Consider the following 10,880-nt stretch of genomic DNA (forward strand, 5'->3'; position numbering starts at 1 on the left):
GACGCAGAAGCATTGGTTGTTTGTGATCTGGCGTGGGGTCAAGTGTGATTTCTCTTTTTTTTAATTGAAATGTAGAAGTGCCATAACAGACGCTAGAGCAGCAGTTCTCAGACTGTTTCCCAGAACGCTTGGTGGCGTAAGCACATGTCCCTCCAGGTATCCAGTGAGCGGCAGGTTCATGCCTGCTGCACGTGGGGACCAGCCCCGTGGGAGCCTTCCCTCCGTGGGGGTGACAGGTGGCAGACAGAAGGCTGTCTGTGATACCTCACCATGAGCAGAGCTGTGGGGGGCTGCTTGAGTTCTGCAGAGACATGAAAGGGAACGTGGTGGTCTGTTAAGTTGGGGCAAGTGGTGCAAGGCACCAAGCTTGGGCCTCTGTCCTCTGGGCCAAGTGTGTGTGAGCCACCAGAATGGAGCTGTAGGGAAGCGTTGTGGTCCACATGTCTTCTGTCACCTGCCCCTTTGGTGACATTTGGGATGGTGCCCCTGGATCAAGCATGGGAGCATTTCTTTGAGGAAATGGGTGAATGTCTGTACTGCATGAGGGGTGAAGGCTCCAAGGGACATCATGTATGTTTAGGGGAGGTTTTGGTATCTACCATCTGTGTCACCGAAAATTGTGGTTTTCTTAAAATATAGGACTTGTAGATCAATGGCTAGTTGAACCAGCATTTTCTCAGAGAAAGGAGGTTCTTGATGCATGGTAGCTGATGAAAGGGTCAGAGAGCCCTGTAGGGTAGCTGTGACTTGGTTTATTCTCCCCCGCCAGTGTGGCAATCCATGTGATGGCCCTGGTCAGGAACCGGTCCCTGCAGGCCCTGCGCTGGCCTGGAGCTCTGCTGAGCGCGACCCCCTTCCCTTCCCAGTGTCCCCAAGTCAGGAAGGCTCAGAACTGTTGTCAGAGGAGAATGACTTTTGTGGAGAATGACTTTTTTTTAGAATATTAAGTGATTTTAATTACACATTTTTGAAATGCAGTGATTAATGAAGAAACCATTTCAATTCAGAGACATCAAATGCTGTTTTAACCATTCAGATGGGTCATTGTTTTCTCGGGAACGTAGCTGATCCTGACAGACTTGTACATCCTGTAGAATTGTGGTAATTTTGATGATGCTGAACCGAAGGTTCTGTCATTACTCAGGGCATTCGTTGACTCTGTAAGTTAAAGAACTGTTTTTTATGGGGCCCATATTTAAGTATGCCAGTTTTTTTCTTTGTTTTTTTTTTTTTTTTTTTTTTTTTTTAATTTAAATGAGGCTAGAACATTTAAAAAGGTAATCAAGAGGTTCAGAAGTTCAGGTCTTTTGATCAGCAAGGTCTTGATTTCTTTAAATTCCTGGTTCTGCTGGCTCACGATCAGAGAAGGAGTCGGATTGCAGCCCCACAGCTGCCTTTTTCGGGGGGCTTTGATGGGCCCCCCACCTTGGCAGTCCCCCTGCCTGGAATACAAACTTCTCAGCAGCTTTTATTTTATACTATTTTTTCTCGAGTATTTGTTGTTGCTTCCCACACCATCTTGTCATGGCACCAGCACCCTGTCTGCCTGATTTCCTGTTGAGGGGCCAATTGGATATATTTTTTGTTTCGTTTTTTCTTTTTAATGGAGATAGAATTCACATAAGCTAATCTTCACCTTGTTTAAGCATTGGGATTCAGTGGTTTTCAGTGTAGTTGTTCCGGAATACTTAGGTTACCCCAGATAGAGCCCTGGGCCTGTCAGGTTAGCAGATGTGGCTCCTGACCCCGGCCCCCCGGGCAGCCATTGAGGTCTGCCTGTTATCATGCCGGGGACGGTTGGCCCTCTATGACACACACCTGTCAGGGAACCACAGTGCCTATCAGAGCCGCTGCTCTTTCTTTTTTTTTTTTTCCTTTTAAAGGTTTTATTCATTATTTGACAGAGAGAGATCACAAGTAGGCAGAGAGAGAGGGAGAGGGAAGCAGGCTCCCTGCTGAGTGGAGAGCCCGATGCGGGACTTGATCCCAGGACCCTGAGATCATGACCCGATCCAAAGGCAGTGGCCCAACCCACTGAGCTACCCAGGCGCCCCTGCTCTTTCTCTAGTAAGAGGCACGGAAGCACATTCCAAGTCACCGCTGCTAGAGTGGCAGACAGGCTGCTGCTTTGGGGGTGGCGCCTGTGTCCCCCGAACTTGGGAGATATCTGTGTGAGGCTGGGCCAACCGTGAAGTCAACTGCTGTTTGTCAAAGTGGAAGCTTGAGAATGTTCAGCTGTTGCAGCGAATCCCTGCTGGGTGGTCCCTGCAGGGGGTAGACCCCTCCCCAAGGGTCAGGGGCCGGGGTTGGGGGTTGCTGAGGCAGCTCTGGGTTGGGGGCCAGGAGTCAGTGGCCGGGAGTCAGGGGCTAGGGCCTGGGGGTCAGGGGTCAACGCAGACGCTGAGGCGGCTCTGAGTCAGGGGCTGGGGGTTGGGGGTTGGCACAGATGCTGAGGTGGCTCTAGGTTGGGGGCTGGGGGTCGGGGGTGAGTGCAGACACTGAGGCTGCTCTGAACCTTGTTTTAAGGTGGGAGCATCCTGAGCACGCGCTGCTCTGAGACATACGAGACCAAGACTGCGCTCATCAGCCTCTTTGGGATCCCGCTCTGGTATTTCTCACAGTCCCCGCGCGTCGTGATCCAGGTTAGTCCTGATTTGGCTGCCCTTCCCCTGTGTCGCGGGGGTAGCCAGGAGCCGCTCTGTGGCTGCCTGTGAGTATGGCATGGCGTGTGTCCCTGCAGGGGACTGCTGGCCTGATGGCTTAGCTCTGGGGGTCCGCACACCCGTGGGAGCCCTCTGGTGCCCTGGCTTTGGCTATGCCTAGCACCCTTGTCCCTCTGGTGCATACCTGCAGCGCGGCCCGGCTCCACTGATGGCTGCAGGGGTCCCTGCTGAGACAGGTCGTGCTTCCCTGCTTGTTGAAGGGGCAGAGCGGGTGGAGACCCCTCCCTTGCGCCACTGTGCGTGGCACCTGGCTCACACCAGCTGGCGGGGCTGCCCATGCTCCGTCGGGGCCTCCAGGGCCACCCATGGGCTGCACGGCTGCTGCACAAGGCTCGTGTCACACAGTCAGTTACAGAGGCTGGGGAGGAAGGACTTATATCGTCACATGTGCACGTTTGTTTCCTAAAGTGCTGCCTTGTATGACTGTTCTGAAGAAGATTCAAACAATTCTTCTTGTGTGAAATATCCCCACGGTGGTTGTCCTTTTCTTTGAAAACAAGAGTTTACTAATTCATCTGACCATGAAGTATCAGTTAACTAAAAATTTCGATGCCCTGGTGCTGTCGTCCTCCTCTGGTCCTTGGGAACCCGGCTGTGATGGGTGTGCATGGGCGGCCTCCCTGCGGGCGTGAGCACCGGCCAGGCAGTGCCATCGCTCCCCCGGCTCCAATTTGCAGCCGCTCACGGGACCCCCCGGGCAGGCATCGCCTCTACGGCCTCAGACAGTGCGGAGGGCTTGATGTTCTGGCGTCCCCGCGATGCCACACAGACCCCGCAGCATTGTGTCTGTGAGGCAACTGCATCCAGCGGTCTCCAGGAGCTGGCATTCAGATGTTAGCCCTGTGAGTGAGGGAATGCATTGTCAGGAGAACTCCCAAAGGAACCGGAATGGGGAGGGTTGCAGAGGAGGAACCATTATCTGGAATGAGATTGGAGGAATAGGTGATTGGCTTCTTAGAAGTAAAGAATTTTTGTAGGATCTGGGAACAGCCGACACAACATCGCCTCCTACTTCCGTGACTGAGCCCTGGTGGGGGTGTCCGAAACTGCTCTCCAGCCCTCCTGGGGCTCAGGCCCAGTCTTTTTTGTAGAGGGCACAGCCAGGGCTCACTGAATGGTGCCACTCCCTGGGAACCCATGCGAAGCCCAGTCTCCACGGTGCTGGGGAAACTGTTCCCAGGGAGGGGACTACTGGAGGCACTTCGCTGTCAACAACGCCCAGAGGGGTGCCCAGGGGACCTGCAGTGTCCCTGCAGCGCCATCTGGGGACAGAGCATAACTTTGGAGGGCCCAGATCATTTTCACAGGGCAGGCAGAAAGGCTGCATGGTGAGAACAAAGGATCCACCAAGAATGACTCCAAGTGTAAGCATCTGGTGGAGGGATCACCACGCGCCTGCCCCTTCCCTGCCTGTTCTGCATTGGGAGCGCACACGTGCAGGTGGCGTGCTCTGGTCGGCACCGCACACTCAGCTAGCCTGGCAATAGGCATGTTGGCTCCTCTCTGGAGTCCTCTCCCAACAAAATATCCCCACACCTGTCATTTTGGGTTTTTTTGTTTATTTATTTGAGAGAGAGAGCATGACGGGGGAAGGTCAGAGGGAGAAGCAGGCTCCCTGTGGAGCAGGGAGCCCTACGTAGGATTCAATCTCAGGACTCTGGGATCGTGACCTGAGCTGAAGGCAGATGCTTAACCGACTGAGCCTCACAGGTGCCCACGCCTGTGATTTGTTTTTGCCAGTGTATCTTAGGGATAGCAGGGGACTGCTGGGTCAGAGGGTCAGCGGGTGAGGAGCTCTGCTGGCTATTGCCAAATGATGCTCCTTAAAGGGGGTATGTTGTGTGTACTGACCAGCTGTTAGCATGCAGGGTTCCACGGGTCCCGGTGTTACTGTTGATCTTTTTGGTGAGAAAGGACGATACCTGTGCCTTAAGTGTGTATTTCTCTTGTTACTCTGTAGGTGGAGCACCTTTTCCTATGTTTGAGGACCATGTAAATTTACTTTTTTTAAACATGCTTGCCTCGCCCAGTTTTGTTGAAGGTGCTGGCTGACATAAATGTTGGGAGGCTCACTCCCATACTGGAGACGGCCCCCCTCTGCACAAGCCTTTCCCCGGTTTGTCGTTTCAGTTTGTTTATCGTGGCTTTTTTACTTTGCAAAAAGTCTTTCGTGTTATTATTGTTTTCGTGTTTCTGTATTTCAAGTTTTAAAATGTCAGGTGCGTTCTAAAGAGCTCGTATCCCTGCATTTGACCCTTCACAAGGGGGTTTGAGCTGAGCAGCCTCCCTTTGGGCAGATGTGTGTTTATAAACGAAATGCTGACAACAGTAGGTTTCCTCTTACAATTTCCTCCAGCTTATTTCGTTGTAAGAATACAGCAGATCATATGCGTCTATGCCATGTGTTGATCGACCTCCTGTGATAGGTGAGGCTTCTGGTCACGTGTGGGCTGTTACTGGGTAAGTGTGTAGGGAGTCAGAAGTTCTAGATGGAGTTCTCTCTCTCTTTTTTTTTTTTTTTTAAAGATTTTATTTATTTGAGAGAGAGTGAGGGAGAGCATGAGTGAGGAGGTCAGAGGGAGAAGCAGACTCCCCATGGAGCTGGGAGCCCGATGCGGGACTCCATCCTGGGACTCCAGGATCATGACCTGAGCTGAAGGCAGTCGTCCAACCAACTGAGCCACCCAAGCGCCCCTCCAGATGGAGTTCTCACAGTGCAGGGAGGGTCAGTGCTCCAGCCCCCACATGGATCGAGGGTCAGGTGGACTAAGTCGTCGTCTTCTGCCTCTTCCCTAGCCTGACATCCATCCAGGTAACTGCTGGGCGTTCAGAGGCTCGCAGGGCTACCTCGTGGTCCGGCTGTCCATGAAGATCCGCCCCACCACCTTCACCCTGGAGCACATACCGAAGACGCTTTCGCCCACGGGCAACATCACCAGCGCCCCCAAGGACTTCGCCGTCTATGTGAGTGAGCTGGCTCCCGTTCTCCTCCTCCTCCCGCTCTGGGACCTACCCGGAGATGAGCCCAGTGGCAGAGGCTGGCTTCTGTCCCCCCCCCATCAAGCCCTTCAGTGCTCTCAGCAGATCTGACGCGGAGGGCGCCATCTCAGCCCTTCCCTGGGGAGGCAGCTTATACAGAGTGTGTTTGCTGCTCCTCAGTCTATGGACCTGCCGAGTTCTGTTTCCAGAGAACATAGGGCCGTTGGGCTGTAAACTGTTTCCTGCTCAGTTGACAGGACATTTCCCACACACAAGTTGGAAAAAGAGCCCCCAGAAAAGCCATTGTTCATGCTGCGGCATTTTCTGCTCTCCTTTCTTTCTAAAAAATACAGTCGAGAAAACACGGTTCATAAAATTTCGTTTCTTAGTGTAAAAAAACAAACTTTCCATAGATATTTTTTGATGGCAATTAACTTTTTTTTTTTTTTTTTTTAAGATTTTATTTGAGAGAGAATGCGCAGAGCAGGGGGGAGCAGCAGGCAGAGGGAAAGGGAGAAACAGACTCCCTGCTCTGCGGGGTGCCCGATGCAGGGCTCGATCCCAAGGACCCTGAGATCATGACCTGAGCCACAGGCAGACCCTTAACCGACTGAGCCACCCAGGTGTCCTGATGGCATTAACTCTGCACATATCTTTAAATAGCACAAAATACCATTTTGTAGCTAAACCCGGATGTATCTCTCCAGTTTGCCCGCTGTGACTTCAGCTCTCCCTCACTCCCTCAGACCAGGCGCTCACAGCCCTGTGTGCCTCACTGCAGAGGGGGCGGGCAGGGCACGAGCGTCTGCAGGGCCACTGACCCCTTGCTGCGGGCAGGTGACCAGCACTGACCTCTCTGTGCCCTCTTATTCTAATCTCTGCTAACTTGACAGGTGAAAACCGCATATTTCATTGATGTTGCTGTGCATTTCACATGTACTTTCCTTTGTTTTTTGTAGGTCCATTTCGTTTTTACTCATTTATCTTTTGGGATCTTAGCTTCCCCATGCATACCTGAGCTGCTCTGTACAGAAACGCTAGTCAGGGGTCACATACAGACGCACTTTCCGGTGTCGGTCTCGATTCAGCGTTTGGCCACATGTGCCCATGGCCCATTGTTGCCTCCAGGCATCCCACACCAGGCAGTCCTTCCCCGTGATGACGTGCTCTAGCAGTCACCTCTGTTTCCTTTTGGTGACTTCCTTGTGGCAACACACACAGCACAGCCCTGCCTTCCCTGTCTGAAGCATGTAGTTCCCTGGACAAAGCTCCTTTACACGGCTCTCCGTCACAGAACGTGCTCATCTTCCCTGACGGAGACTCTGCCCCCACTGCACACCAGCCCTCGGCACCCCCGTCTGTTCTCAGTGTGAGGTGGCCCACTGTCCTTTTTCCAGGCTCCTCAAGTTCCACTTGGGGTGTTGAGGGCATTGTGAGCCACTGGGTGACGGTGGGGTCTGTGCAGTTGGACATTCAGTCACATGTCTCTTGTTAGCTCGCCAGTTGTGGTGTGGTTTTGCCTACCTGTGTGACAGGAGGAGTAACACCTGCCTCCTGGGGCTGCTGTGACTATGGGAAGCCCTTGACACGGTGCAGAGCATTTGACAGGACTTCTGGGGAAGGTCATAGGGATGCTTGCCTCCTCCCGTCCTAACCAATGGCGGCGTCCTTATTCCTCTACTTGAGGACTATCTGGTTTCGGTTTCAGGGATTAGAAAATGAATACCAAGAGGAAGGGCAGCTTCTGGGACAGTTCGTGTATGATCAGGAAGGGGAATCACTCCAGATGTTCCACGTTCTGGTAAGAACTTGCACTGCTCTTTGGGGCCTGTAGGTTCCTTCTGTCCAGTGGGCAGGAGAGCTGCCGGGGTGCATGTGGGCATCAGCGCCAGAGGGAAGTGGAATCTGAGCTTCCTAGTTCTTCCCAGACGAGCCTTTGTAGTGTATATTTTGCTCTGCACACAGGCGTCCTGTTTTTGATGCTGAAAGTAAATCTGTGGCTTATGAGGAGTCCATTTGCCTGAGCTCTGTGTCTGACGACAGATGACGGAGTTGACACTGACACTGAATTTCCCACATGGCTACTTCCTGTCGGATGGCAGAGTGGGGGAAGTGACTGGGCCTGGGCTGTTACTGTGAATCAGGTGTTTCCCCTCCCCTTTCCATTTCAGAAGAGACCTGACGGAGCTTTCCAGATAGTGGAGCTTCGGATTCTCTCCAACTGGGGCCATCCTGAGTACACGTGTCTCTATCGGTTCAGAGTTCATGGAGAGCCGGTCGAGTAGAGACCCTCCTGTGGTTCTTGTACATTTTGTATATATGGGGACAGCCTCAAACACTGGAGCCCTTCCTGAACCAGGCACCTGGAGCATCGGGAGGATGTCACCCCTCAATAAACGCTGCCGACTGCCAGTGGGGGCTGACGCCCAGCTTGCTCTTCTGTCCGCAGGAAACCCTGCCTGGCAAATGCCTGGCTTCCCCGAGACCAGCTGGCCACGGCCCGTCTCTGCGGGAATCTGGCGGAATGCGTAGTTGTTCTGGGGTTTGTTTTTGAACAGAAAGCTCTTGATACTTATATGCTTTCGGCATCAGGAACAGAGCGAGTGAAGTTAAAGGTCAAAGTGTTCTTGAAAGTTTGATATTTAGCCTTTCACTGGTCCATCTAAAGGACTTTGGGGGCAGACCTGTTTCATCTGTTCCATCCAGCACACATTTCTTTCAGGGAAAAACGTCACCAAATTTCAGAGTTCTGAACTCCTTTCCTTTAGGAGAGGGCTGCTTCTTTATTCAGCATCAGTAGTTAGTTTAAGTTCCCAGGTGGAGGAAGGGAATAATTTTTTCTACTTAGTTTGCTCCTACTTGAGAAAGACTTTCAGAGTCAGGCCTGGGTGTGTTGTTTCTGTTCAGAATCCGGGATGGGTTGGTTGGTTGTGGGCTTGAAGTGGGACTGATTTGAGAAGGGTGGTGGTCTGGACCTCAGCCAGTGCTGGAACAGAGGGCTCAGGTCTCAGCAAGTCTCCGCCCTTTGGGGCCACCCTGGAGTTGGACCTCACAGTGTCCGTAGGAGCCCAGAAATCCAACCTTGGGGGTGTCATCAGGTTTTGTTTTAAATCTTGCTGCAAAGTTGAACACTAATGTGCTCCCAGTCTTTCAGAATCTTCAGTTTTTACTCTACTGATGGTTCTCCAAGGACACTGTCCAGTGTGGCAAATTCACCATTATGTTGTAGGTTTATAATTTTTCTTACGGCGGCACTTTTCTTCCTGGCTTTCGTCGGGATTTGCCTCTTAATACAAATGTCGGCCATTCTCAATTCCTAGGAGACTTGTTTTGTTTATAATTAATATTTAATATTTAGACTATTTTACTGAGCAGACTTTATAAATGAGATATTTGCAAGGCACTTAAAGTGTTACAGATGTTTTAAAAATTATTTAAGTTTTATTGGGTTAAGACCGTTCTTTCCGTGTTCTCATAAACACTGTATTTTCAGAAACAGAAAGTGATGGTGCTGACTGGGGTTTTATGTGTACTGCACAACTGTCCTCAACTCCATAAAGTAGCATTTTTTTTCACTTTTAGAATTGGGACTCAATAATGCCTATGCAGTTTAGTTGGATAAAATGTATACAGATGTTTCAGATATTACAGGATAAATATATAAGTCAAAATTTCCTATATAAAACTAAATTTGGGAGTTGGGGTGGAAATATTTTGAATATTTATTTTTAAAGATGCAGAATAGGACTTTGTGCACGGTATTTTTGTAAATGCTTTTCAAAATACTTGTCTTTGGTAGTGCTGCTTTTGCTGCCACCAAATTGATAAGATGCTATTGAAATGTTTAAATAAAGAGTTTAAATTTTTAAAAGTGCATGTGATGTTTCCAGTGAAGAATAAACTCTTTCTTTCTTCTGTTTGCCTTGTTCCTGCCCCTGGGCGGGTAGGGGTGGGACCCTTTGCATATTCCTGGGGCCTCTGCCTTCTGGGGTTCCAGGTCAGCTGCCCTCTAACATGTCATCAGGGCGACTGCTACTGAAGGCAGGTGTGGAACTCAAGCTCATTTTCAAGCCTACCCTGGGGGTCGCTGCGTTGAGTAAACACAGTGTGGATCACTGAGCTAAGACTCACTGGTGGGCCAGGACAACCCGGGGCCCGGTCCAGCTTTGCTGGTGCCACCCCGACACTGGATTTTCAGGGGCAACGAGCATTCCCACGTTGTTTCCATACTTCTGTATACCCCTCCGCCCACTAGTAAAAATGTGCGTATCCTCCTCCGTCACTGCTCACACAGATGACGGCGGACTCAGCGTATGGTTTCCTGTCTCCCTTGTTGTGGTTATGGAACGGATCGTGGACATCGCCTATCCATAATGAGCTTGTTAAAAAACAGCCCTACTGGGGCAACTGGGTGGCTCCGTGGGTGAAGCGTCTGCCTTCGGCTCAGGTCCTGGGATCCAGCCCCGCATCAGGCACCCTGCTCGGCGAAGAGTCTGCTGCTCCCTCTCCCCCTCCCTGCTGCTGTCTACTTGCATTCTTTCTGTATCTCTATCAAATAAAAATCTTTAAAAAGAAAAGCTCTACTGTTGTTCGCAGGGATGTACTCTTGAGTTAGAACCAGTCCCCAACGAATGGACATCTGCTCGAACTTCTCCCAACACCACCAACAGATGTGTAAACAGGAGCTCTGTACTGCATACCCTCGCGCGTCTCGAGAGTTGACTAACCCTGAAATCCAGGGGCCTTCAGATGGAAAACCTGTCCCCGTGCCCGTCCCCTTGTTCGACCCCGCGTCCGTTCTTGTTCCCTCTCCCCCAGACCGCCAGCTCCGCGTTAATAGTCCGTGCTGCGTCCAAGCGGGGCCGACCATGGCTCCTCGAGCGGTGACGTGTCACCTGGACTTGGATCTCTCTTTGGTCCCCAAACCCGGCCAAACAGGACGCGGCTTTAGTCACCCTCACCTCCCCGGGGCGGCCCGCAGCAGAAAGCACGAAAACACGGCTTTAATTTCAGAATCCTGGAATCCCAAAGACCGTTCAACTGGTGGCTGCTGGGCCTCGGGCCACTCGCCTTGGGCGCATCCGCGGCGCGTAGGCCCGGCGCCCGCGTTCTGACGTCACGCGCCGTCGCCATTGTGGCGTCCGCGTGCCCCGTCGCGGTCACGAGCGCTCCCGCCGC

The 10,880-nt window shown here is 51.8% G+C and overlaps 1 protein-coding gene across 9 annotated transcripts in view; it reads left to right on the top strand.

Moving 5' to 3' along the window:
- SUN1 (Sad1 and UNC84 domain containing 1) overlaps window positions 1–9,576 on the top strand; it is a 55,174-nt gene extending 45,598 nt beyond the window's left edge. For 8 of the 9 annotated variants that reach the window (XM_059155015.1, XM_059155018.1, XM_059155020.1 and 5 more), the window contains 4 exons: window positions 2,527–2,642; window positions 5,520–5,687; window positions 7,411–7,503; window positions 7,874–9,576. In XM_059155015.1, the coding sequence (XP_059010998.1) occupies window positions 2,527–2,642; window positions 5,520–5,687; window positions 7,411–7,503; window positions 7,874–7,987 (491 nt within the window). In that variant the 3' untranslated portion in view covers window positions 7,988–9,576. The other variant, XM_059155017.1, reaches the window with a different exon arrangement.
- The last annotated feature ends 1,304 nt before the right edge of the window (window positions 9,577–10,880 follow it).

Source organism: Mustela lutreola, chromosome 17, assembly GCF_030435805.1.
Source record: "Mustela lutreola isolate mMusLut2 chromosome 17, mMusLut2.pri, whole genome shotgun sequence".
NCBI classification, from domain to species: domain Eukaryota; kingdom Metazoa; phylum Chordata; class Mammalia; order Carnivora; family Mustelidae; genus Mustela; species Mustela lutreola.